This window comes from Oryza sativa, chromosome 1 (genome assembly GCF_034140825.1).
Source record: "Oryza sativa Japonica Group chromosome 1, ASM3414082v1".
NCBI lineage: Eukaryota > Viridiplantae > Streptophyta > Magnoliopsida > Poales > Poaceae > Oryza > Oryza sativa.
The window spans coordinates 7,511,646-7,535,721 of NC_089035.1; the positions used below are offsets into that span (position 1 = coordinate 7,511,646).

The 24,076-nt window shown below is 41.6% G+C and overlaps 3 protein-coding genes across 5 annotated transcripts; all 3 read left to right on the forward strand.

The window, feature by feature from the left end:
• The first annotated feature begins 1,074 nt into the window (after positions 1 to 1,074).
• On the forward strand, positions 1,075 to 11,116 carry LOC4327782 (RNA-binding KH domain-containing protein RCF3). Of its 3 annotated transcripts, none has more exons than XM_066312739.1 (8): positions 1,075 to 1,205; positions 6,303 to 7,166; positions 7,284 to 7,703; positions 8,534 to 8,785; positions 9,139 to 9,396; positions 10,241 to 10,320; positions 10,402 to 10,513; positions 10,596 to 11,116. In XM_066312739.1, exons 2-8 carry the CDS (start codon positions 6,315 to 6,317, stop codon positions 10,737 to 10,739), a joined length of 2,118 nt encoding a protein of 705 aa, XP_066168836.1. In that variant the 5' UTR covers positions 1,075 to 1,205; positions 6,303 to 6,314; the 3' UTR covers positions 10,740 to 11,116. The 3 variants fall into 3 exon arrangements, with proteins under 3 accessions (XP_066168836.1, XP_015621487.2, XP_015621488.1); XM_015766001.3 differs by lacking the exon at positions 1,075 to 1,205 and adding an exon at positions 5,687 to 5,765; XM_015766002.3 differs by lacking the exon at positions 1,075 to 1,205 and adding an exon at positions 5,804 to 5,927.
• A 5,411-nt stretch (positions 11,117 to 16,527) lies between these two features.
• LOC4327783 (uncharacterized) lies at positions 16,528 to 18,155 on the forward strand. The gene has a single exon (XM_015770709.3). The coding sequence runs from the start codon at positions 16,757 to 16,759 to the stop codon at positions 17,930 to 17,932; it is 1,176 nt and encodes a 391-aa protein (XP_015626195.1). The 5' UTR covers positions 16,528 to 16,756; the 3' UTR covers positions 17,933 to 18,155.
• A 918-nt stretch (positions 18,156 to 19,073) lies between these two features.
• On the forward strand, positions 19,074 to 23,879 carry LOC4327784 (uncharacterized). The gene is made up of 2 exons (XM_015772112.3): positions 19,074 to 19,847; positions 23,449 to 23,879. The coding sequence occupies exon 1, from the start codon at positions 19,227 to 19,229 to the stop codon at positions 19,833 to 19,835; it is 609 nt and encodes a 202-aa protein (XP_015627598.1). The 5' UTR covers positions 19,074 to 19,226; the 3' UTR covers positions 19,836 to 19,847; positions 23,449 to 23,879.
• Positions 23,880 to 24,076: the final 197 nt, after the last annotated feature.

The following is a 24,076-nucleotide window of genomic DNA, read 5'->3' on the forward strand; positions in this document are numbered from 1 at the left end:
TTCCCCTCTGCCTAGTTCTCCTCCATGCCATTTCTCGATCTACCCTCTCCAATGACTACTTCTAGCCTTCTATCACCAATGAGAAGACATCGTCTACATAGACAGCCTTGCAAAGGAGGAGACGGGGATGTAGAGCTTGGGATTTGGAGGACGTCATCGGCCCTATTGACCTCGCTCCGTCCTTCTTAACAACGGGTGGGAAACTATGAAAGAAGGCCACACTAGGAGGCTAGGAGAGGCATCGCCTTAAGTCGGTGGTGATAATGGACGATGACGGAAGATGACGATGTAGTAGTTTGGAGCAAGGCATACTTGGGCTAGGGGAGGGTGGGTAAGGTGGCACTAGGTGCCCGGGGGATGTGGCGCTTGAGTTAGCGATGATGATGGACTACAACAACGGTGGCGCTGGGACAAGGCGAGCTAGAGGAAGTGCGTGTGAGTCACGTCTTCTCGCAAAGGTGATAAAGGAGAGAGAAAGAGAGGATCAGCATGGGACCCATGAATGGCCATTGATTATGGCTGGCAATTTTGAACATCAAAGGGAGGCATTTGGCCAACTGGTTGGCAAGTATTTTGGAGGTTGATTTTTTGATATTTGCTAAAATTTAGCTTGGAGAGCCATCTAGTGAGTCTCTTAGTGTTGCTCTAAGGATTTAATCAAGGAACCTACAATAATTCTATAGTGTAATGAAATCTCAATACCTTGACGAATAAGATTTACACACGTTGGGGGTCTTGTGCTACACCTAAGATAAAAACTTGAATCAAGTATTTCCCCTCCACTAGCATGATCTCTGCTGAGTGGTTTGGATCTTGACACTTCACTGTATAAAGCATCGCTTGTCGACCCAGACTAACCATAATACTCCCTCTTGCCGCTTCCCCCTTCTTCCTTCATTGCCTCCCCTATTTCGTGCGATGCCTTCAAACTCCACCATATATACCGACGAGTCCTATCGGCTTCCTTCGTTACTGCCAATCCTCTCTCTAGCCCTCATACTTTTCATAGGAGACTAGCGACAATAAGATTGTTATGCCCTTGTTACACATGTTTAAGTCGTTTGTGCTCGTCACCTCAACCTCCCCTGCCTCTAGGGGGTGGTGGCGAGGGTTGCTAGTGAAGTTGGGCGTGGTACTATCATGGAACCAAATTTTGGTAACTCGACGAAGGTGAGAAGGGGCACAAATCTTCATGCACATGGAAGGTAACTGTTAATAGCAAGATTTTGTTCTTAAAAAACTATATGTGTATAGGAAACGAAAACATTAGTTGTGTTAGTGTCAAAGCCAAGACCCGGCCACTAGGGACGGTTACCTAGGCCGACCGACTCATGGTAAGAGGCAGAAATATGCGTCGTCAATATCAAACAATACCTAATATCACAAAAATAATCCACAACATATGTGTTCAAAATTCATCGGCACCTGTTCGACAAGTTTTAGATGAACTACCAAAATATTAATCTAGGAATTAGTAGCTTTATAATAAAACATCACATGTGACATGGCTGACGGTTGTGGTTAGAAAATTTTTTATAAAAAAAATACATTTGCCCTGTATGAAAAGCATATCTTCTAGTAGTAGCATAATGTGGTTGGTAGCGTACAAAAAATCTCATATGCTCATATACGCTTCTCTCTTACCTTCACGGCTTTGCTCCAGCCGACACTAAACTTCTAACTTTACATCTGTATACACATCACCAAACTACGGCTATATGCTCTTTCGGTTTCACTTAAAACAAATACACCTCCTTTTTCTTTCTTTTTTTTCCCTTTGCCTGATCACCGCAGAAGATCCTGGCCGCTACGCAAGTCGACCCCTCTCGTCTCCGCCTTCACGTGAACCCACACCGGCTCGGCTCAGCTCAGATCGGCTCCAGCCGTCAGCCGGGGAAGCCTCGGCTCTGGCCCCCCTCCTCCTCCGCGTGAGCGAGCACGTGCGCGGCGCGTGTCGCTGGGGGATCGGGAAGGCGACTCAGGGGGGGCTCGTGACGCCACGTGACCCGTGCGCCCCCGCCCGAGGAGGAGGAGCCCCCCGTTTGTGCTGCACCACGTCCCCGTCCACCCCCAGATCGCACGCGACGCTGACGTGAGGGGACCACGGTTAGGTGGGCCCCACCTCGCAGTCACGCGGAGGCGGGGTAGGGTCGCCGGGTGAGCTGGGGGGCCCATCGGGCGCGTGTGCGCGTGGCGTGACGAGGTGGTGGGAAACGTGAACTCTATTTAAGGAAAAACGTGACACGTTTTCAGGGCACCCCCCTATCCCCGGCGCTAATGCTAATGACTCTGCCCTTCCCTCACTCGTGCCGTGTCCGCCACGGGAGGCTGACGTGTGGGGCCAACGAGGGGGCGGGGTGGTGGGGGCCATGTAGGCGTGACTCAGGCGGGTAGGTTCGTGGGTGCGCCATGACGCGGCTGGCCCCCACCCCGGGTGATTAGAGCAGCTACAATAGCAGACTATCAGCGCTATAAACATATTTTAATAAGATAAAAGATAAGAGAGAAAAGCTGCGGGCTACAGATTTGTAGCCAGCTACAGCATGGACTCTAAAACGCAATATGTATATGATATGTGAGACCATATATTAGGGCACCCGTAATGGTTATCTATAGGCTCTCTAAAAGAGATCTATGTCAGCATATTTTTCTACTTGGAATAAATTAAATAAAGAGAGAGAGTAAAGCTATCTACTAACATGGAGATAGTCTGTAGAGAAAAACGAGGCAATAGAAGAGAGAGCTATAGATACCCATGTAGACATACTATTGAGGTGGTTTACTATTAATCTAGTCTATTACTGAGATGTACATGTTTTATAGAGAGCAACTTACTTTACCATTGCGGGTGCTCTTAATAATATAGTAAGCAAATATTATATGAACTGGCTATTAGATTAGTTATAAGTGAATTGGAACTAAGTATTGGGCTATGCTATTAAACTTGCTCTTATACTGGATGATGATTTATTAGCACCTAATGCATGTGTTAACCCTCCGAAAACAAAGTGGGGGGGGGGGGCGAGTAGGCGACACGAGAAAAGGCGTGCGGGGATTTAGATGTGGGGGCCAACGTGATGGGCGTGCACCTCATGACCGCCCGCCCCACCACGCCGGCGCGCGCCGCCGCCGCCGTCGAGGCTCCGGTGGTGCACGGCAATTGGGAATTATCTGCTTCTTTTCTGTTGTTGTCCGTTTCGTTTTACACGTCATGGGCTCGTCATCTCATGGGTGTGGTGGTGTGTCTCATGTACCGTGCTAACCAGCTATTTGTCTCGTTGAAAGTCTATTGTTGCGCCTTTCATGCGTGGTTACAGTGATAGCTAACTCTGGCTACGATTCTGGATACATACATGTAGGTTCGTTGCTAGAATATATTTTTTTAAGGAGGGGTATGTTTGAGAAGAAGAAAAAACGCAGGTTATTTCATTGTATCGAATTATTAGCATAACGTGATGATTTGGTTATTTTCACCGGGTTAACTGATTTTGGAGAATATGTATAAGTTGTATGTATCTTTGTATTAAGATTTTGAGTAAATTTCATAATACTACAGGTACTTTAGTTAAATCATCACAAAACTACAAATTTAATATGATGTATCACAAACTACAAATTTATAACACTAAATTTATCACATAAGTACAAATATAAGGTGGATTATTACAAAAGGATATCTACAGGTTTTATATCAATTCAATCACAAAGTTTGGACATTATAACTCAAAGATAACGTTAATGCTAAAAATTTCAACCCCAAAATATATTTTAAGATAATTTTATAATAAAATATATGGACAATAAAACTACAAGACAATAAAACTGTAGTTTTATGATAAATTTATTGTTAAGTTTGTAGTTTTGTGATATACCATCTTACATCTATAGTTTTACAATAATTTGGTCAATATATATATAGTTTTGTAAAATTTACTCTAAGATTTTAGAGATTTACAATAAGTTTTGCATAGAATGAAACCGAAAGAAAAAAAGACCTATATCTGGTGGCATTAATTTAGCGGCCAACTACCGAACGTTGAAAACGCTAGCTGGGCAACAATCTCACTCTCACCTCACGTCAACGTGTTATTTTTTTTTAAGCTGTCAAGCTCACCACCTCTCTTTTTCCTTACATTCTCTCGAGGTTCCAAAATGTCTTGTTTTGAATGAAATAAAGAAACGGCTTTGACTATGTTTTTTTTAATATTTTTTCACTTAACTACCTATCTAATGTGGTGCAGCATTTTTGAAAGAGTCAAAACTTGTAGTATATAAATTCATATCTTATACATTAAATTACATACACTTGTAATATAATTTCCAAATTATACAATGTACTATACTCATTTTATGTACGATAAATATGGAAAAACGATTTATTATCTATTTAATTGTGAGAAAAAAATATTAGTTCAAATTAACATATATGTAAAAAACAATATGAAAGAATTAGGGGAAATACTAATATAGTTATGCACATATTGATAAGAGAGAATAATCATATATCATGTAGTGAGAAAAAGGAGACCACAATTGAATGTTGTACTATTAAGCAAAATTGATGTTATTGTTTTTTATTTTTTAGCCAAATCTATCCAACCATAATTAATCAGCCCGTGTTAGCAGAAGCCCATATCATCACACGCCAACATATCATGAGATTATTAGTAGTAGCTAAGTAAACCGACCAATCATATTATGTAGAGACAATAAAATTATAGTGGGCTTAGCATAGCATGGAACTATCGGCTAACGAACAACTCATCTTTAATTATGCCAGAGAAAAAAAGTAAATTATATTTTGTACTATGTATTCTTAAAAGTTTTCATATTATATCATCTTTAACCATTATTTTCTTTGACAACAACTAACTTTACAATTTTGTTTCAACTTGGACCATCCCATTATATCCATCTCCAAGTTCGGTGGCTCTATCGTCACTCCACCTCCAAATCCAATGAATCTGCCACCGCTTCACACACTAACTCTCTCTCCTCTTTTTATTCTTCCCTTTGATTGCGGGAGAACTACCGTATATAGTAAGGAGGAGCCCGAATCTAGCATCTCCACTCTCTACCAGGTCGACTCCTGCCTCCCTGAGTCCCTGTAAGCCTGACACCCCCGGCCTCAATGATGACCATAATAATAGCGTGCATGATGATAAGGAAGGATAAGAGACATATTGTTTGTCACATTTTTCTCTCAGTACTGTTGATATATGGGTCACCAATTATTATAAAAAACTAGCTAAAGGTCTGTGCGTTCAACATATTATATATTATAAGAGATAAAAAGTAAAAGCACAAACTATAAGTTTATAACACAGTTAATTGATTAGGCATACAATGCTATATAAAAAAACAAAAGTATTCACGTGTGAGGATCTTGTGGTCCCACATGATAGCTTGTGATATTGAAGGCGAACTTAGATATCATCATTAGCATCATTTAAAGTACTTCATCTATTTTATATTATATAAGTTGTTTTGACTTTTTTTTAGTAAAATTTATTTAAGTTTGATCGAGTCTATAGGAAAATATAACACAAATCAAACATATTACCAAAATATATTAATCCTAAATTTAACAAAACTAATTTGCTATAGATGGTTGCAAATACCTTTACATATTGCTAAAAGAAAATACCATGGCGTATAAAAGAAAATCTCCCGTCTCGTCTCCTCCGCTCTTGCGCCATCTTGCGGCTGAACAGGGGAGGGGCGCCGACCTCCATCTGGCGAGCAGGGGAGGGGAGGGGATTCTGGTGAGCATCCACATCCTCTTTCTGATTCATCTCTCTCCCACCGGGTGTGCTTTCGTTTGGAATTTGCTTGCGTAAACCCTAGCTTGATTCATCTCTCTCTCCCACCGGGTGTGCTTCCGTTTGGAATTTGCTTGCGTAAACCCTAGCTTCTCTTCTAGATCTGTAAGAAGCTCTTCTCTTAATTCCAGAGCCTTAACCTTAATATACAAGTAACAGTTTGGTTTGTTTGTTCCCCCAAAAGTTTGTGGGTTTAACTGAACCCCCCATGTCCCAAGTTGGATCCGCCCCTGTCTACCCAAGCTGATGAGAGCATAAATTGACCAAAGAGACTTCGATTATAGTTTTTTTTTCTATTTGATCGTGTGTGCATTGAATTTAACTTGTGTAAGGGTACGAATTCTTGATTTTAGTTATATTGGCTTAGACTTTTGAGCCCATCCTCCATTTTTATCCTGGATTCGCCACTGCTGCAGGCTGTGCATTATGTAGCATAGTGGCAGATCACTAATCTTTGTTGCTCTCTTTTCTTGTGTTCAGGCAGGGGAAGACATGGCTTCACGCTCGACGCCTTCGAAGAGGCCGTTTCAAAAGAATTCTTCAGAGCAAAATGGTCGGGGCAAGTGGCAGAAAACAAAGCACAATTCTTTGCAGCAGCCTCAACTGATAGTGCAACCTGGTGTTCCTATTTTCCGCATTCTCTGCCCTACTTCAAAATCTGGGAATGTCATTGGCAAGGGTGGAGGCATCATTGCAAAGATAAGGCAAGAGACTGGAGTAAAAATCAGGGTTGATGAAGTTGTCCCTGGTTGTGACGAGAGGGTTATTGTGATAACTGCCATTGATAAGGACAGAGAAGTTAGTCATGTGCAAACTAAGGAAAACGACGGAGGTGTGGCTTGTTCTGTTGATGGCAACCATGGAATGGAGAAGGACCACACTAAGGAAGAAAAGGATGAAAGTAACAAAGAAATGGATGATTCAGAGAAAGGCCTTGGTAAGGAAGAAAAGGATGATTTAGAAAAAGATCATGATAAGGAGGACAGGGATGAGTCAGGGAAAGACAATGATAAGAAAGCAGATGATTCCTCTGTTGCAAAAGATACAAATTCTGAGCCAGAGGCGCAGCTGGAGCTGGAGAAGGGAATGCCATTAGCCGTGAAGGCCATTTTGCTTGTATTTGACCGGATTTTTGTAAATGAAATGGAAAATGGAACAGGAGATGCATCTGGTGAGAGAAATCATGTTTCATTGAGATTATTGGTGCTAGACAGCCAAGTAGGTTGGCTTTTGGGAAAGAATGGTAGTGTGATTAAGCAAATGTCTACTGACAGCTGTTGTGAAATTCGAGTTTCAAAGGACAAGCTTCCATTATGTGCTTTACCCCGAGATGAACTTTGCCAGGTAATTTTTCAGAATTGGATTTCATTATCTTGTTCTCTACTGGTCCTTTTGTAATATATCTGTTAGATTTTGCATCAGAAAATCATTACATACTCCCTTCATATATCATTTCTTCAGATCACTGGAGAGCTCGACTCAGTCAGGAAAGGTCTGAATACAGTTGCTCAGTTGCTATTTACTCATCCTCCTAAGGAGAGTGATGTTCTTGGTGCTCATAATTCTGGTTCATCTCGTTCATTCTTCAATCAACCAGATGTTCTTCCTCCAGGAATGCAACCTAATCTCCATCTCCCTTTTCAAGGGCCAAATGTTGCTCATCTTCCCAATTTTCCTGAAGCTCTAATGCATGGCCATGGCTCAGTCCCACCTGAACCCCTTACTTTTAGGTTGTTATGCTCAAGTGACAAGGTTGGAGGTATAATAGGGAAGGGTGGAAACAATATCAAGTCTATTCAGAATGATACAGGCTGTGAAATAAAGGTTCTTGATACTGTTCCAAAATCTGAAGATCGCATCGTATTTATCTCAGGACCTGCGGTAACCAGCTTCTTTCCCTCTTGATAATATTCGTTTGATCAATATCAGTTTAGTCCATTTGTAACCTGCTTTGTAGTAGCTAGTAGCCCATTAGTCCTAGAAATATATTCAGGATCCATCTGTCTGAGAAACATGGCATTCAGTAGAACTATAGGGCGTATATCTTTTTCATACTGCATCTCTAGCATTTGAATATCTAGATTCTCTGAAAAATATTAGTATTGTATTTACATAATTTTTTATTCTCCCATTAGTTCTGCATTTGTACCACTGTATAGAAATGGAGAAATATTAGTGTAACATAGTTGCGAGGCAGCTTGCCATAAATCTCAACAAAATATATCCAACAGATGCATATTTCTGCATACTGCACTGTTTCTAGTGTTTTGAATATTTCAATGCTCTAAAAAATTACTCACATACTTTTTGATATTCCGTCTTTAATTATGCATTGGCTACCATTGCATAGAAACTGCAAAACATTAGTGCAATGTAGTTGCCGGGCAGCCTGCTGTTAATCTTGAAAAACTCAATATTAAAACTCCAATAGAACTCTTGTTTTTATGTGCACCGAGACAGGAGAGGGGCATGCATAGTGTGCTAGAAAGTTGGATGTAACAAAAATTTAATTACATCTCCTGTGTTCTGCACTAATTTTCTCTGCTTCGCAGCTTTTGTTCTTAATTTTGACACCTGAGGCAGTTGTTAGAAATTTGTAATTTGCAATGGACTTAGCTCTGAGCAATCTTATTATTACTGTCTAGTGTGTTCTCAAGATAGATAGCCACTGATGACTAATGTATTCAAATTCATTTGTCTCTATTCTGTAGCATCCGGGTGATGGAATTTCCCCTGCACAGAATGCAATTCTGCATGTGCAGCGTAAAATTGTACCGACCTCCAACACCAAGGAGGGTCCTGCGATATGTAGGCTGATTGTTTCACCGAACCAAGTTGGTTGCCTTCTTGGCAAAGGTGGTAGTATCATAGCTGAAATGAGGAAGCTATCAGGAGCACATATTATAGTGCTGAGCAAAGACAAGATCCCAAAGGGTGTCCCAGAAAATGATGAAGTTGTTCAGGTCTGTTTTATATTGTTGTCTTGCAGAACCTACACTATTTGGGGTTGAGCATGTAGCTCAGTGGTACAGCACCTGTAGAGATGCCACACACCCAGGGCTCGAATCCTGGTTACCGCATTTGTGCCCTGCATAAGGTTTTGGTGGGCCCCTTCTTTAAAGCAAAGTCAGGGGGGACGTCCTTCCCCCTTGATGGGAGTTCTTTTAGATCTTATATGTTCAGATTCTACTTTGTTATTATGTATCTTGACTTGCCTGTGCTCCTTTTTTTTTCTATGTTTTTTTTCCTTGTATGAGTATATGATACTTCTTTTTTTCTTTTGGATAATTGATTTGCAAAATTGGTATTCTTTCAGATTAGTGGGGCCTCTGAAGCTATTCAGGAAGCTCTAATGCAGATAACTGCAAGACTGCGGAACCATCTTTTCCGGGACAGAATGGCTTCAACAGTCCCTAATGTGCAGCCACCTTTTGGTTTGGTGGATCCTCAGTTTGGTTCATATGCGGGAAACCATGATTCTATATCTCCTAGGATTTTTCCTAATGTGCCTCAGTTTCATAAAGATTTTATAGGACGACCATTGGATGAGATGTCTGCTCCTTGGACCATGAAGGTATCAATCTATGTATTTTTTTTTCACTTTAAGATGTCATGGACCATGCATGAGAATGCGAGTTGCTTGAATCTTTTTTCTCCATTCTCCCTTTGTTGAGATGCTTGCAATGCTCTCAAAGACCAGCACAATTTCCTGTTTTATGTATATTTGGCACCAGATGTGTTCCTACCTTGTTACAAAGTTCTGGTGGTATTGCCTTCAGCCTGGAGTTCCTTTGTTGTGTTTGCAATATTAAGCTGAAGTCCCTATGAGTGTCTCTTAGGATACAAATTGAAATGGTACTATCTCTGTTTTTTAGATGACGCCGTTGACTTTTGACATGTTGTTTGACCATTTGTTATATAAAAAAAAATAGTGCGATCATGCAAAAATATAAGTCATGCTTAAAGTTCCTTAACGGTAAAATAGGTCACAGCAAAATAAACGATATTTACAAAAATGTTTTGAATACGACGAATGGTCAAACGTCATGTCAAAAGTCAAAGGTGTCTTCTATTAAAAAACGGAGGGAGTATGTGTTTACCTTGCTTTGTTTGACAATTTGGCTGGGAACCAAATTTGGTTACCCATGAGTGTGACATTCCACAAGATCTGTTCTTGCCTTCTTGGTTTTCGGTGCCATATGTGTCACCCCTTTTTCTGAGAATAAGTAATTTAAAGTTGGTGTCAGAAGTGTTTTATAGTCACCACTAGAGTAGGAAAATTGTTGATGGTTGAAGATATGTCATGATGCATTGGTATTGTAACATGGTAAACAAGTATGATTGGGAAGAAAATAGCTTGTATACTACTATATACAAGTTTTATGATTTTCCTTACCATTGTGGTCTTTACTTTGTAGGGCATGCAGGTTGTTGGTGATCCAATTTCATTGCCTGATATCCCAGGAATGGCGCATAGAGGAATGGGTGGATTTCCTGGGTTTGTTTCTTGTCTTGGCTTGAATATGTTTATCTGTTGATCAACAGCAATGAAAACATCATGTTTTTGATTGTATTGCAGGCCTGGTCAGCCATCTATCGTATCAACCATAACTGCAGATGTCATGGTCCCAAAATTAGTTTTACCTTCTCTATGTGGGGAAGATGGAGGCTGTTTAAACAGAATTCGTGAGGTTTGTATTCGGCTAGTGCATTTTGTAGCATATCCAGTAAATGGTTGGATGTATCATCTGACATAATTAAGGCCATGTGCAGTTTTCAGGGGCTAAGATAACTGTCGCAGATCCGATGGGTAATGCAATGGACACTGCTATTTTGATATCCGGCACACCAGACCAGATGCATGCAGCCCGAAGTCTTATTCAAGCATTTGTCCTAAGTGAACCACTAGCCCCCTGATATTTCAAATACCTGAAGGTAGTGACCATGGACTGGTTGAGTTGCTGGTGATGATGATTGTGTGGGCAATGAAGCTAGTGACCTTATGTGTTCATATTTATGAATATGCGTGCCCTGTTTGCAGACTTGCATATGGTCGAAGAGGCTAATTATGCTGAATAGTGACTAAATTTCAACATGATGGATCTTTGCTAGGTTCTTTGGAAAATATCCCAGTCTTTTCATTGTGAGATAGAAATGCTATGGTTAGCTGCACAGTTCTCTTTTCATGCAAGCTATATGCTTGGAGCTTGAAAGCTTCAAACTTTTTTTTGTATGATGAGCCCATCATGTTGATTTTCTAAACTTATATTAAGGAAACTAGCCTAATTATTGCATTTTTGTTTGATATGTACATTGGTGAGAGAATGTTATACAGCTTCATGTCTCTATTCCAGTACCCTGATATGAATTAAGTATATGGCACCTACAAGCCTCAGTTTATTTTATGATATATATAAGTAATTTTCCAAATGATAAGATGCATAACAATGTGTGGGAGTGAGGCTGCTCAGTGCTTATGATAGATCCAGGACTCGTAACAGAATGATAGTAGAAGAAGAACAGTGATAAGCTGGACCTTACCCTGCTAGATGGAAGAAGATTGCTGGAAGAGATATTGGCAGTAGGGAAGACTGAAGGAGAGAAGATGAAGATCAAGGCCTAGTCCGTCTTCCTTAAAGCTCGTCACTGAGGCGATTGCCCGAGTACTGTTGTCTTGTTGTCTATTGCAGGAAGCTCATTGTGCTCTTATTAGCTGAAGGTAGGTTTGGTGATGCATATGGTCCATGGGGTCCTCCCTGTGTACGTCCGTGGGCCTTTTGTGACTGGCTGCGGTATGTAGATTGGTGATTTCTTCTCAATTCTTATATCTATCAGGCATTATTTTGTGAAGTTTGAGACACATATTTCTACTTTTATCATTTGCAGAAGCTGTACTGGTAGGTCCTCCCCTGCTGTATTGACATAATTTTTCTGAGTAGTGAACTCAACAATTTTGCAACAATTTAGATGGTAGAACCATAGAAGTATGTTGATTTTACATATATGTGCTAGTTTCTAAAATTATTTAAATATACAATAGAACATCTACTTCATTTATGCATTTAGGAGAGAAACTTTAACTTGTTTACGCACCAGTCCTTTTTAGTCATGTCCAATTTAATTGATATGTTATGATTAATGATTCGTTTCAATTCATGCATTGTGTGAAACAACCCAAATCATTTGTTTATGTCCTTGAGGGGAAGTAAAAAAGGCTACAAAAACAAATAAAGAATTGCAGGAGCTTGCCAGGATCAAAGCTTCAGTGCTGCCGTGTATAGAACTCAAATCTTCCATGATCATGAGTTGTATGTAGCCAACTGAAACTCCTGACCTAGTGCTTGTAATGTGAACAATAATCTAAACTTGATCTCATATGAGTATTATACTAGTACTTCCTCCGTTTCAGAATGTAAGACTTTCTAGCATTGTCAACATTCGTATAAATGTTAATGAACCTAAATATATATATATGTGTCTAAATGCATTAACATCTATATGAATGTAGGTAATGCTAGAAAGTCTTACAATATGAAACGGAGGGAGTAGTATGCAATTCTAATCGTGGGAGCTCGATGCCTTTAAGGAATATATGGAGGATTATGGTAGTGATTAGTGATTGTCTTTCCAAATGGTGACTGTTGTATGGGGTTACGTTTTATCTTTCAAGGTATATGAAATCATCATTGAATACTAGGATTTTAGTTGCAACCTTGAGAAAATTAGTGAATCTAATGTACCATAGTTTATATAATCATGATGCTTTTGGACGCTTTGAAGCAAATTTTCCGAATGGACATGTTGTGGATTTTTGTCTGCTTTGTTTGTAATGCTGATTGATCAAATAAACTATAATGGGTATATATAATTAGCTTTTATATTTTCATCCGCTCTTTTAATTCTTTATCATCATACCTACTTTGTTTGCTATTTGCTTTTGAGAGCTAGCTAAACAGTGGAGATACACCAGTGACACCTTTCGTTACTTGATGAACCTTGTTTCCCAAGGTCGGAAATTTGTCGAGGTATCAGCCGATAGTTCGGTTTCTTGTTTGCAGTCTGTTGTGATCTTCTTATATATACTTGGTTATCATTGCTATATCAGCATTGGAAGCTGCACTCCAGAAGGTATGTTTGACAACTTTGTTTGTCTACCTAAGAAGTGTTAATGGAACGAGCTATCCGAATGTTTTTCACCTTTTCTTTTGGTTGGCTCTCGTGCTATGTTGCACAATTGACATGGATTTTAGTGGAACCAGCATCGTTACCACGAAGAATGGTTGCTTGCACAATTTTATTACAGTATCTTTAGTTTTAGGTTTCCATTAGGAAATTGGTTTCTTTTTGCCTGGTTGTACTGTTTTGTATGATTGTTCTTTTTTCCTTTGCACTTTCTTGTGTCCTCTTTGTACATACCATTTCAACATTAGTCCAGCTCATCCTTGAATGTGCGTGCTCATTGTTTTTAGGTTGGTTTCAAAAGTTAATATAACACCCTGCCTTCTCTTCAATTGGCATTTAAGGCTTCCCTACTCTAATCATGTTATTGAAAAATATTTGTTTAACGATCAAGCAAATTTGACTAATGACTACTTTGGTTTAATTCTACAGCTCCCTTACTAGCGCTTGTGCCTCGCAACAATGATTTTTGAGTTTGGCATTTATGGCTACATGTTTTCGTTATATTTTGTAACCCTGTTTATAGTACTACAGTAGTTCTTTCCTGGGCTATATAGTACTTTTTTGCAAATTGGTTAGGCATATGCTAAGTTTTTATTCGACTTGCAGTTCCTACGTTCTCCCTACTATGGCCAGGGTTTAAAAGCAGAGATGGATTAAATCCGAAACTTTCCTAATTTCGGTTGTCACCTGAAACCGCCCAGGTTCTTTTGTACCAAATGGTGGCCAATATGTAGATTACAATATTTCGAATTGAGTTTTCCAGCTTTTGGTGTTCACAAACGATTCATAGGCCCTTCGTTGCCAGTACAAGTCTTGGCTCCTGGGCAGTTGTGCATTTGTGCTTGCTCTGTTATGTCTGTGTTTGTAACCAGTCACCCGATGTTCCCAACCTCTTTCCCTCGTTTTCCGCGCGCACGCCTTTTAAACTACTAAACGGTGTGTTTTTTTAAAAAAAGTTTCTATACGAAAGTTGTTTTAAAAAATCAAATTAATCTATTTTTTTTAAAAAATTAGCTACTCCATTTAATCATGGGCTAATGGACCGTTCTGTTTTCCGTGCGGAGGGAATAAGTTCCCATCGAGCTCATGCGAACACAGTCTAAGTATCTTTTCCATAAAACTTCATCTGTCTGTTTTACGTATATATACTCTCATTTCTTTAAAAGTAAATCAACAATCAAACCATGCCATGTTTGGATGGCCTTCAAGGCAGTAGAAACAGCACCTCAAAAAATATTTAGGCTGATGTTTGCAGATTTTGGACAATAATATCTGTACTCTTCTGTACACACTACATGTACATTGGCCTCAAGCAACCCCATTTATTCTGGTGATCCAGCTTCCAGCTATGCATACTACAGAATTGTCAAGCATTGTTGCAGAAAGAGCTTGTGGCAAAGAACTGCACGAAAATGACATGCACAATGCAGCCAAAGATGAAACTACGTTGGCTAGTTACAGTTTACGCCCAACTGTTTCCAGTTGACTACATGGGGTCTCATACTCTCATGACATGCCAAGAAACGTCATTAGTAAGGTGGGCCCACCTGCACAGTGACGTCTGAAATTCTGAATGCAGCAGCTTGTGTTGGTAAAATACGAGTAGTGGTAAAGGTTTACTAAACCGTTATCGCCACTCTAAGGTTTGACGGTAACCGTGTGGTTATCATGTAAACTGTAAGGTTACTGTGAGGTATATTATGGTTTTAAAAACTGAAAATGTTATTGCACGTGATAACCGTAGTTTTGTAAACCCTGATAATTCTCAGGAAAGGAAGGACGAACTAGCAACATAGTTTTACCAGTTGGGAGTTGGGACTATCCTGTTAACTTTCAGCCTCAGGTTTCTACTTCGCTGTCAAACAACCTGTACTGCATCAGTTCATGGGTTTTCCGTGAATTTAATGCTGCTTTTTTTTTTTTTACTTCTGCAGTTTCACAGCTGAGATGCACTGTGACGATACTTCGATATCGTGAGTCTGCAACTAGCTGTGAATCACGTTTCTTGCCCCTGTTATCTTTCGGGCATTCAGGATGTAAAGGTCTCTGATCTGTGATCTCCCTGTTCTTATCCTTAGTTATGCAGTAATAACCAGTTGTTTGCACTCTAACTAACTACTCCATCCGTCTCTAAATATAATAAATTTTATTGGATGTGACACATCCTAGTATAATGAATCTAGATAGGCTTCATGTCCAGATTTATTGTATTAGAATGTGTCATATCCAATCAAAATTTCTTATATATAGAGAAGGATGGAGTATTGAGTTAATCAACGTATCTAGTTCCGGCTTTGGAATATGATTTTGCTTTATGGTTCAGATGGTTACCAGAGACACCTTTATCCAATGACTATGAACCTTTTTTTTTGAGAGAGAGAAAAGGACTATGAACTACTCTCTCCGTATTTTAATGTATGACACCGTTGACTTTTTAATAAACGTTTGACCACTCGTCTTATTTAAAAATTTTATACAAATATAAAAATACTTATGTCAATGCTTAAAGAACATTTGATATAAATCAAGTCTCAATAAAATAAATTATAATTACATAAATTTTTTGAATAAGACAAAAAGTCAAACGTTGGTCAAAAAGTCAACGGCGTCATACATTAAAATGCGGAGGGAGTATTTGAGATGTTCCACAAGTACGTAGTATTATAGCCAATTATCCCATCGTTTACCTTTTGAGCTTTTAGCTTATGTAAGTTGTAGCCAAAATTTAAATTCTAAAAATTTTGGGATTTTTCAACATAGTTTATTTTCCAACGTTTGTGTTTAGATTGCTAAACACTCACACATATATACAAGTTTTATTTACAAATTATTCTTTAATTATCGATAGTTTGTTACAAACAATTTCAACGTAGTTTATTTTTTCCGACATTTGTGTTTAGATTGCTAAACACACATGTATATATAAGTTTTATTTACAAATTATTCTTTGATTATTGATAAGTCGTTACAAACAACTTGTAATCATTGTAAGCGAAACAATAACAGTACAAGACAACATCATATCTTGTAAGCCCTTCCAAAAAATACATTGGGTGTTTGGTTGTTTGTGCCACTATAGGCTCTAGCTTAGTCCATACTTCTTTCATCCTAAAAGGAAAATCCAATTCTAGCAATGATTCTAAACATATACATGTACGGATTGTGATCCTTTAACTTAAATCACATGACTTTCAGTTATTGACATATGGACCCTCTTTGTTACGTGCTCACATGTTAGTGAGCCTAAAGTCACTGTAAATATTTACAATAGATGATCTCAATATATAGAAATATAGAATAGTCAGGATTAGATTTTCTTTGGAATGCAGGGTGTACGATTCTTCGGTTTTCACCGTGATTTGGCTGATTAGATGCAATTTAGTCCTGCCACTGTGGCTAAGATTGATATCCTGTTTGGTCAAATGCACGCTCTTTTTTTTTTTTTGGCTTAACCACTACCACTGATTTTTCGAGAACGAGAGGAATTCAAATATGAAATGAAATCTAATTCCAGTGGCGCAGAGGTGCAGAAGCAAAACTCGCCAAGGAGAGCATTGACGTTAACCCGGCATGAGCCGTGCAGCTCTCACTTGATCATCTTATCGCTACTCAGCCACTCAAAAACCATCCTTAATTTGCCTTTCCCTCCACAACTTGAACACAAGAGAGAGAGAGAGAGAGAGAGAGAGTGAGAGTGAGACGCCATCACTAGCTCTCACTTAGCTCCAAGCTGAGCTGAGCTGAGCTTAGCCATGGGGTGCGCGGGCTCCAAGGACGTCACGGTGGCCGACGTCTACCGCCCGCCGCCGACGAGCGTCTCGCTGTTCGACATCAGCGCCATCGAGGAGCCCTGGCTCATCGCCACCGGCAAGAAGAACGACGAGGAGGAGGAGGAGGAGGATGAAGAAGAGGAGGAGGAGGAGGAGGAGGAGGAAGGCAAGAAGCCGACCACCACCGTGATGCCGCTCCCGCTGCTCGACAAGCTCGACGGCTACGACCTCGCGCCGGCGTCGTGGTCGGAGGTCAGCAAGGCCCTGGAGGACATCAAGCCTGCGCTCAGCTCCAACACCACGACGACGGAGAACGCCAAGAAGAAGACCAAGAAGAAGAAGAAGAAGCAGCCTGCGCCGCCGCCGCAGCCACCGACGACGACGACGACGGTGCTGCCTGAGCCGGTGAAGGCGATCGAGGCAGCTGCCAAGAAGGCGGCGGCGGCGCCGTCCGCGCGTGGCGCTAACGAGGAGGTTGACAGGAGGCCTCCGCCGCCGGAGCTCACCGGGCGGCGCGTCGTTAAGGACAACCCTTTCCTGATGCGCGACCGCGAGAACAAGGGGAACGACGGCGGTGCCGCCGCCGCGGCGGCGAGGTGGCGGCGGAGGGACCCGTTCGAGGGGTACCCCGAGCGGCGGCCCCCGGGGGCATCCGGCGGCGGGGTGGTGCTGTACACCACGACGCTCCGCGGCGTGCGGCGCACGTTCGAGGACTGCGAGCGCGCGCGGAAGGCGGTGGAGGCGTGCGCCGAGGCCGTGTCGGCGGCGGGCGGATCCCCCGTCGTCGTGGACGAGCGCGACGTGTCGCTCCACGGCGAGTACCTGCGCGAGCTCCGCGGGCTAGCCGGCGCCGGCGACGCGCCGCCGCGCCTCTTCGTCATGGGCCGCTACCTCGGCGGCGCCGACGCGTGCGCCGAGCTCGCCGAGAGCGGCAAGCTGCGCGAGATGATGCGCTGGGCCAGGGCGCGCGGCGAGGCCTGCGCCGCCAAGGACGGCCGCGGCTGCGAGGGCTGCGGCGGCGCGCGGTTCGTCCCGTGCTGGGAGTGCGGCGGCAGCTGCAAGGTGGTCGCCGCCGGCGCCACCGCCGCCGCCGCCGACGTCGAGCGGTGCGCCAAGTGCAACGAGAACGGCCTCATGCTGTGCCCCATCTGCCACTGATTGTGCTCCACCGCCGCGAATCCTTCTAGCGTTTAATCCGCGCCCATGTATATTTATCCATAATATACTCGTATAATTGTGAGTTTAAACTACACTCTATTAGTGGTTTATAAATGAGAATTGAAATGGTATATAGTGCTTGTAATAGTATTGTATAGCAGTGTATTTTTTGTAAATCTTTTTTGATTAATTATTGGAACAAATGCTAATAGTTTCGTCTTAATTGTTCAAAATTAGTAATCTATCTTAACCAGTCAACCATCCCAGCTCTGTACTACATCTGTTACATCTGATAGTGTTATAGTGAATAATAAAATTAAATAAATAAATATAGTAAATAATTTGAGCAGGTCAATCTAAACACGCTGTCAAGGACTAGTACTAGTGGAAGGGAGAGCGTTGAGATCCAAACGCCAACTGCTCCCACATGGATGCCCGTTATGAATTTGAATTAATTTCTATTTTTTCCTTCGTGGATCTAGTAATCTATTAGGCCGACATAATTATTTAGTATGGATATGTGTTGCAAGCTTGCAGCTGAAACGGTCCCTAGCCAAAAGAAAAACAAACATTAGCAGAAGATTATGAAAAATGTCAAATCTCGATCATGTACCACATTAAAACACCAAAAGGGTTTCAAATTTTCAAGTTGATGGATCACAAAGTGAGTGAGTAAGGTCAACTCAACAAACTACAACCTAATACTCCTACATAACCAACAGTTCATGCCATGCCACCAAAGCTAAACTACTAAATTCAGGAACGTTATTTTTCTTTAATTGAGATGTGTATGCTAGTACTTGTTTATAATCTCTGTCACATAAGCGTTTAAAATTCGCCCAATGAAAACTTTTGTTTCTAGGGGTTATAGCCGATCAGGTACGAATAATTAATGGAACACCATAGTTATTTTTCCGTCTGCTAATTTATCAGATAATCACTATTAGTTTTATTCCGTAAATCCGCATTAGATCATTTGCTTTTTAGTAAACTTAAAAAATAAGAAAATAAAAAAAAGAGTGAAAAAAGTTAAAGGAAATCAATTTTTTTAAAAAAATATACACATTTCATTATCTTTCTTTTTTTCCTAAAAACTCAAATGTGAACTAGTAATAGAGAACTAGTCCAGTGTGTCCAGTCTGGCTCCCTTCGTCTCCATTCCGTTGCTGTACCAACGACACCGCCAGCCACCGCCACCTCCTCTTCTCTTCCCCCCCGAAATCCTCGTGAATCTCTCGCTCTCTCGCCGCCGCCGCCGCCGCCGACGACGACGACCACCACGACGCTGCCTCGGATGCTCCCGGCCTCGCACCCGCTGCTCTACGCCTGCGCCTACCGGGACAGCGCCCTCGTCGCCGACCTCGCCCACGCCCCCCCGCCCCACGACGGCGGCGCCGCCGAGGACGACGCCCCGGCGGTCGCGGCCGCGCTCGTCGCCGGGGCGCCCGCGCACCACCGGCACGTCACCCACACGGCGTCGGGGCGGGCGCACGCGGTGCTCCTCGCGCCGCCGCTCGTGCTCGCGGCGGTCTCGCGGGCCCCGCAGCTGCCCTCGTCGCACCTGCTGCTCTTCCTCCGGCGGCTCCGATGCCTACCCGGGAACCGGATGCGGGACGAGATGCCGCGGCTGGCGCTGCGCCTGCCGTTCCCCGACGAGGAGGCGCTCGCGCGGGAGGCCGGGGAGGTGGCCGCAGCGGAGGCCGAGGCCGAGGAGGCGGAGCGGAGGGAAGGTGAGCTCGCGCGGAGGACGCCCAAGAGGGAGCGCCGCGCCCGCAGCGGCGGCGCCGGGTGGACGTGGAGGCGGAAGCTGTGGCTCATCGTCCTCGCGGATCTCGTGCTCCTCTTCGTCCTCTTCGCTGCCTGGCTCGCAGTGTGCAAGGGATTCAGCTGCATTGGCCGGTAAATAGGTAAAAAGGTAATTACAACTTCTCTACTTCACGGAATTGATCTCGCGTTCACTTCAATTGTCTAAATTTTTGATTCGGCGGTGGAAAGGCAGAAAACATAGTTAGTACTCTAACAACAACGGTTGTGAGGTAGAATTGCAGACTACAGACCGACCAAACTTCATAATTCCTAGTTTCCTACCACTGAATGGGTTAGTTGTTGGTGTTAATTACACCCATTTGGTTGGATGAAGAGTAAAGGAACTGGAACATCATGGTTGTTTCAGTGGCATTCAACTTCTTAACACGATCGCTCATTGCATTCAAGTAGTTGAATAGCATTTGTAGTCTGTAACTGGGAAATGTTACCTTCAAGTAAGTAACAAGCACGATAATCTGATCTGGAGGGTCAGGGTTTAGATGGAGATTACCTGAAAGGATGATGTGCAAGTCAGAGGAGAAAGTGGCAATGGCTGATCCAGTAGTTGGTGAACCTTGTCCTGCCTTAATTCTATGCAGCATGGGATTTGCAAAAGAATGTTACATATCTCCCTTTATTCAAACCCTGTGTTTGAGATATCAAACTAATTTGAATTCATCTTAATTAAACTAATTTGAGCTAGTTTCAGTCTGATCTCTGAACTTAGTTCAAAACTCATTTACAATAAACATACCAAATGCATCATACATTTCATATCCATCATAGTATCATACACATGAATCAGACAATTTTTAATATGGGTGCCTACTGCCTAGTCTGCGGAACATTAATTAATTTTCAAATATCTTTGTATAACTCTCCATGTTCAAAATTTAATTTTCAAAAGGCATTTTTACACAAGCCTACAGTACTGAATTCAACTTTCCTCCAATTATTTCAATTTAACATTGCAAATCTTACTCATCTTTTGCAGCCAATATGATCAGTATAACATGTTATAACTCCAAGCAACAAAACAAGATTTTTAAAAAAGAAAATTAGTTGAACTAATCAATTTTATTTAAATTAAGACAAATTGATTTTACATTCAATCCTTCATATAATATGCATAGGATTGTGATTCTGAAGGAAGTTGTGAGTTATGACCATTTTACAAACACTTCTAAAATTCTGATTCATTGACTGATTCAAATTGAGTGTGCTTCCTGGGATCCTCGTACCCTATAATCCACTGCAATCATGACAATATGGCTAAACCGGATATTGTGCCCAAGTTCTTTGAGTGAACTAGAACAAAAAGGTTGAGTGCATCTGTCCTGCTGTCACCGTGCCCCCGTAAGCTGCGAAAATGATGATGGCCCGACTGGAAAAGGGAATCTCTAACTAAACGTCAACCATTCATCTGGATGTTGTCCACAAGCTCTGTGCTTTTGATCTGGGTACAGACCTGACCAAGATCTGTGCTTTTGATGGCATTCTCATGGCTGGATACGATGACACTGGATATGGTAGAAGAGCAAAAAATGCTGGTTAATTTGAGGCTGAAGGTTAAATAGGATATTTGGAAACTAGGCTGATGATTCCTACTTTTAAGCATTAGATGCTGGATCTGACCAGCCCCAATATCTAGGAATCACTCATACTAATTTAGTTTGTCTTATTGTTGCCATTAATATCATAAACTGCAGGTGATCTATGATTGTCACAAGCCTCTGTTTTTCCTTGAGAGATTTCTTAACTAGCACAATCAGGAATATTGTAGTCCCTATATTCTCGCACCATTCTCAGCTTCCTTTTCGTAATCGGCAGTTTGATTGTGCAGATACCATCTGCTGATGGAAGATCCAGAATTTCGTGTTAGGGGAACACAGTTGAAAAGAGAATTGAACAATTTTTTTTTCTATTTACAATTTAGTATTAGCAACTCAAATCAGAAGACACAATTTTTTTTTCTCTAGAAGTGGCACCGAACAAATTTCAGATCTTTTATTGTACGTATATTTTTATGTGCTCCTCCTTTTCTGATGGAACAGAAAGGCAGGACCTCTGCCAATCAATTATTGAGGTGAGGAAAAATACAGTGATGCAGGGTACAACTCCACTGCCAAGAGGCCCTCCTTGAGCTAACTCGTAAGAGGGGTGAGGTACAAAACAGCAGAAATACAGAGAACAAGTTCGTTTGTCCTTCTGATGGAGCACAGCATATGCTGTTGCTCGATGCCTTCCATTCCTCTTGTATGCTGGCAATGTCCTGGGCAGTGGCTGATATGTGTTGGAAGATCTGTCTGTTGAGTTCCTTCCACATGTTCCACATGATGTAGATGATGATCCCCTTAAGTTCCCTCTGCATGTCTATGGTCATTAGTTGGGTCACTTGCTATTTGTTAAGTGGATCGGGTCCACTTGATGGATGATCTCAAAATGCCCAAATCAGGGCTAAGAACTAGACTTCCATCGTGGAGGGACTGAGGGACATTGCAATTTGCAATATATGTGTACTACGGTTTCTTGGTGTGTACTGAAAAGGACACAATTTTGTTGATAATACCATCTTCGAATCACCAAGTTATCCACTGTTAGAATCTTGTTTTCAACTAGAAGCCATGGGAAGAATTTGCATTTGAGTTTTGTTGCAGAAGCTTGGGAGATTGAATCCCCTCATCTGTTATGCCCATGATAGTGTGGCAGCCCTCCACATTGTCTGTGGTTGTCGCTTGACTACCGCACGCCATACTAACAATTAGAGCTACTCAATAAACCCCACAAATGGAGCTAGATATCACCCAGCACCCTCCCATGCACACACACAAAAGTAAAATACCCTAATTGGCTGACCCAAAGTCATGGACCAGTTCTAGAGGAGCACTTGTAAAGTTCTTTGGGTTTTGGCTCTTTCTTAGATCTAGTACTGTAAGGTGCCTTACTTTTCAGTGATAAAAAAAAATGGTGCTTTAACGCCTGCTAAATCTTTACTGCTTTCCTTGTTCATGTATCATATATATGATATATAGCCAACTCAAGGGTAGAAGCAGACCCCCTCTTCATAATGACAATGCAGCTTCTGAAAACGAGCAGAGCTCATTTGGTAGAATGGCTATGTTAACTACTTCATGTGGAGTTTCCAGTTTGTGCAACCCACGATTCAGTGAGCTAACTAGATGAAAAGAAAATATGCTATCCCATAGTCCCTCTCCCTGTGTAAAAGCTGTTTATAATCTTTATACTCTAAAATATAATCAATAGGTTTGTTTATATTTGATCAGGCTGAATCGATCTATTGAGCAGATATTGATTTTTACCCTTTACATTACAGTTTGCATGTACGGGCAGGTATTCCAAACAAAATAGTAATGGTTTGTGCTCACATTCTTCTTCTTCATTTTGGGTCATAAGTGCCATGTGTGTACATATCCCCCTATAACGATGCTTGCGAGCATGCAAAAGTGTGCAATCTTTGTTTCCTTTTCCTGTTGATGTCAGTGCTAATATTATGACTTTGAGGAGGAAAAATGGATCCTTATTTGATTAATGTTTTTCTGCGAGTGAGAAATGTGCAAATGTTTCTGATTTTGAGAGAAGCATGAATTAAGGGTATTAATCAGTTCAAAATGGAAAAGTTTATTGAAAGTGCTCAGCGATTATATTGAATTGTTTCTGATGATCCCTTGCCATTTTTTGTCATGATGCAGGGTGCTAGGTTTCAAGACAAAAAAAGTGTGGAGATTATTTATGCAGTAGTTTCTCCTTATGCATGACGCAATGGAAATTGGAAAGTGATGACCATGTTATCTGCCAGGATTACAAAGTAAAGGCAAATGTTAGCCTTACAGGCACTCAGCGGCAACTGTTAGGGACTTCCCTGTCATATGACATCTTTGAAAAATGAAGCCCAATGGTCTTGCCTAGACTTCATAAGTTTGAATTTGTTGGTTTGGTTGAGGACATCTGTAAACCCAGTAGTGTAATTTTTTCGTTCATTTACTATACAAAGCAAATGTTGAAATTTTGCCTCATTGATCTTGTTTCCCCCCTATGTTGTTCAGGACAGACCCAGATATATCTGAATCCTACTGTCATTACCATACGCAATACAAAGCAAGTGGTCTCTGTTCTGTTGAAAGTGTTACATCCATGAAGATTTATTTCTCCCATCTAAACAATTTGATAATTCAGTTTCAAGATCTCCAGATGAAGAACTATTTGATATTTATGGCTCCAGCAGATAGGTTAGGAAGGAATGAGAGTTGAGGGCTTGAGGCCAGGTGCAATGCTCGTATGTGTAACCGGTGTTGGATCCAACATTCAGATTGCTGGCAA

Excerpts from the sequence above, each read along its gene's own strand:
- LOC4327782 (XM_066312739.1), top strand. The coding sequence starts at position 6,315 with ATGGCTTCACGCTCGACGCCTTCGAAGAGGCCGTTTCAAAAGAATTCT. Across the intron at positions 8,786-9,138 it reads AAAATGATGAAGTTGTTCAG|ATTAGTGGGGCCTCTGAAGC; the intron begins GTCTGTTTTATA and ends GTATTCTTTCAG. Across the intron at positions 10,321-10,401 it reads GGAATGGGTGGATTTCCTGG|GCCTGGTCAGCCATCTATCG; the intron begins GTTTGTTTCTTG and ends ATTGTATTGCAG.
- LOC4327784 (XM_015772112.3), top strand. The coding sequence starts at position 19,227 with ATGCTCCCGGCCTCGCACCCGCTGCTCTACGCCTGCGCCTACCGGGAC.
- LOC4327783 (XM_015770709.3), top strand. The coding sequence starts at position 16,757 with ATGGGGTGCGCGGGCTCCAAGGACGTCACGGTGGCCGACGTCTACCGC.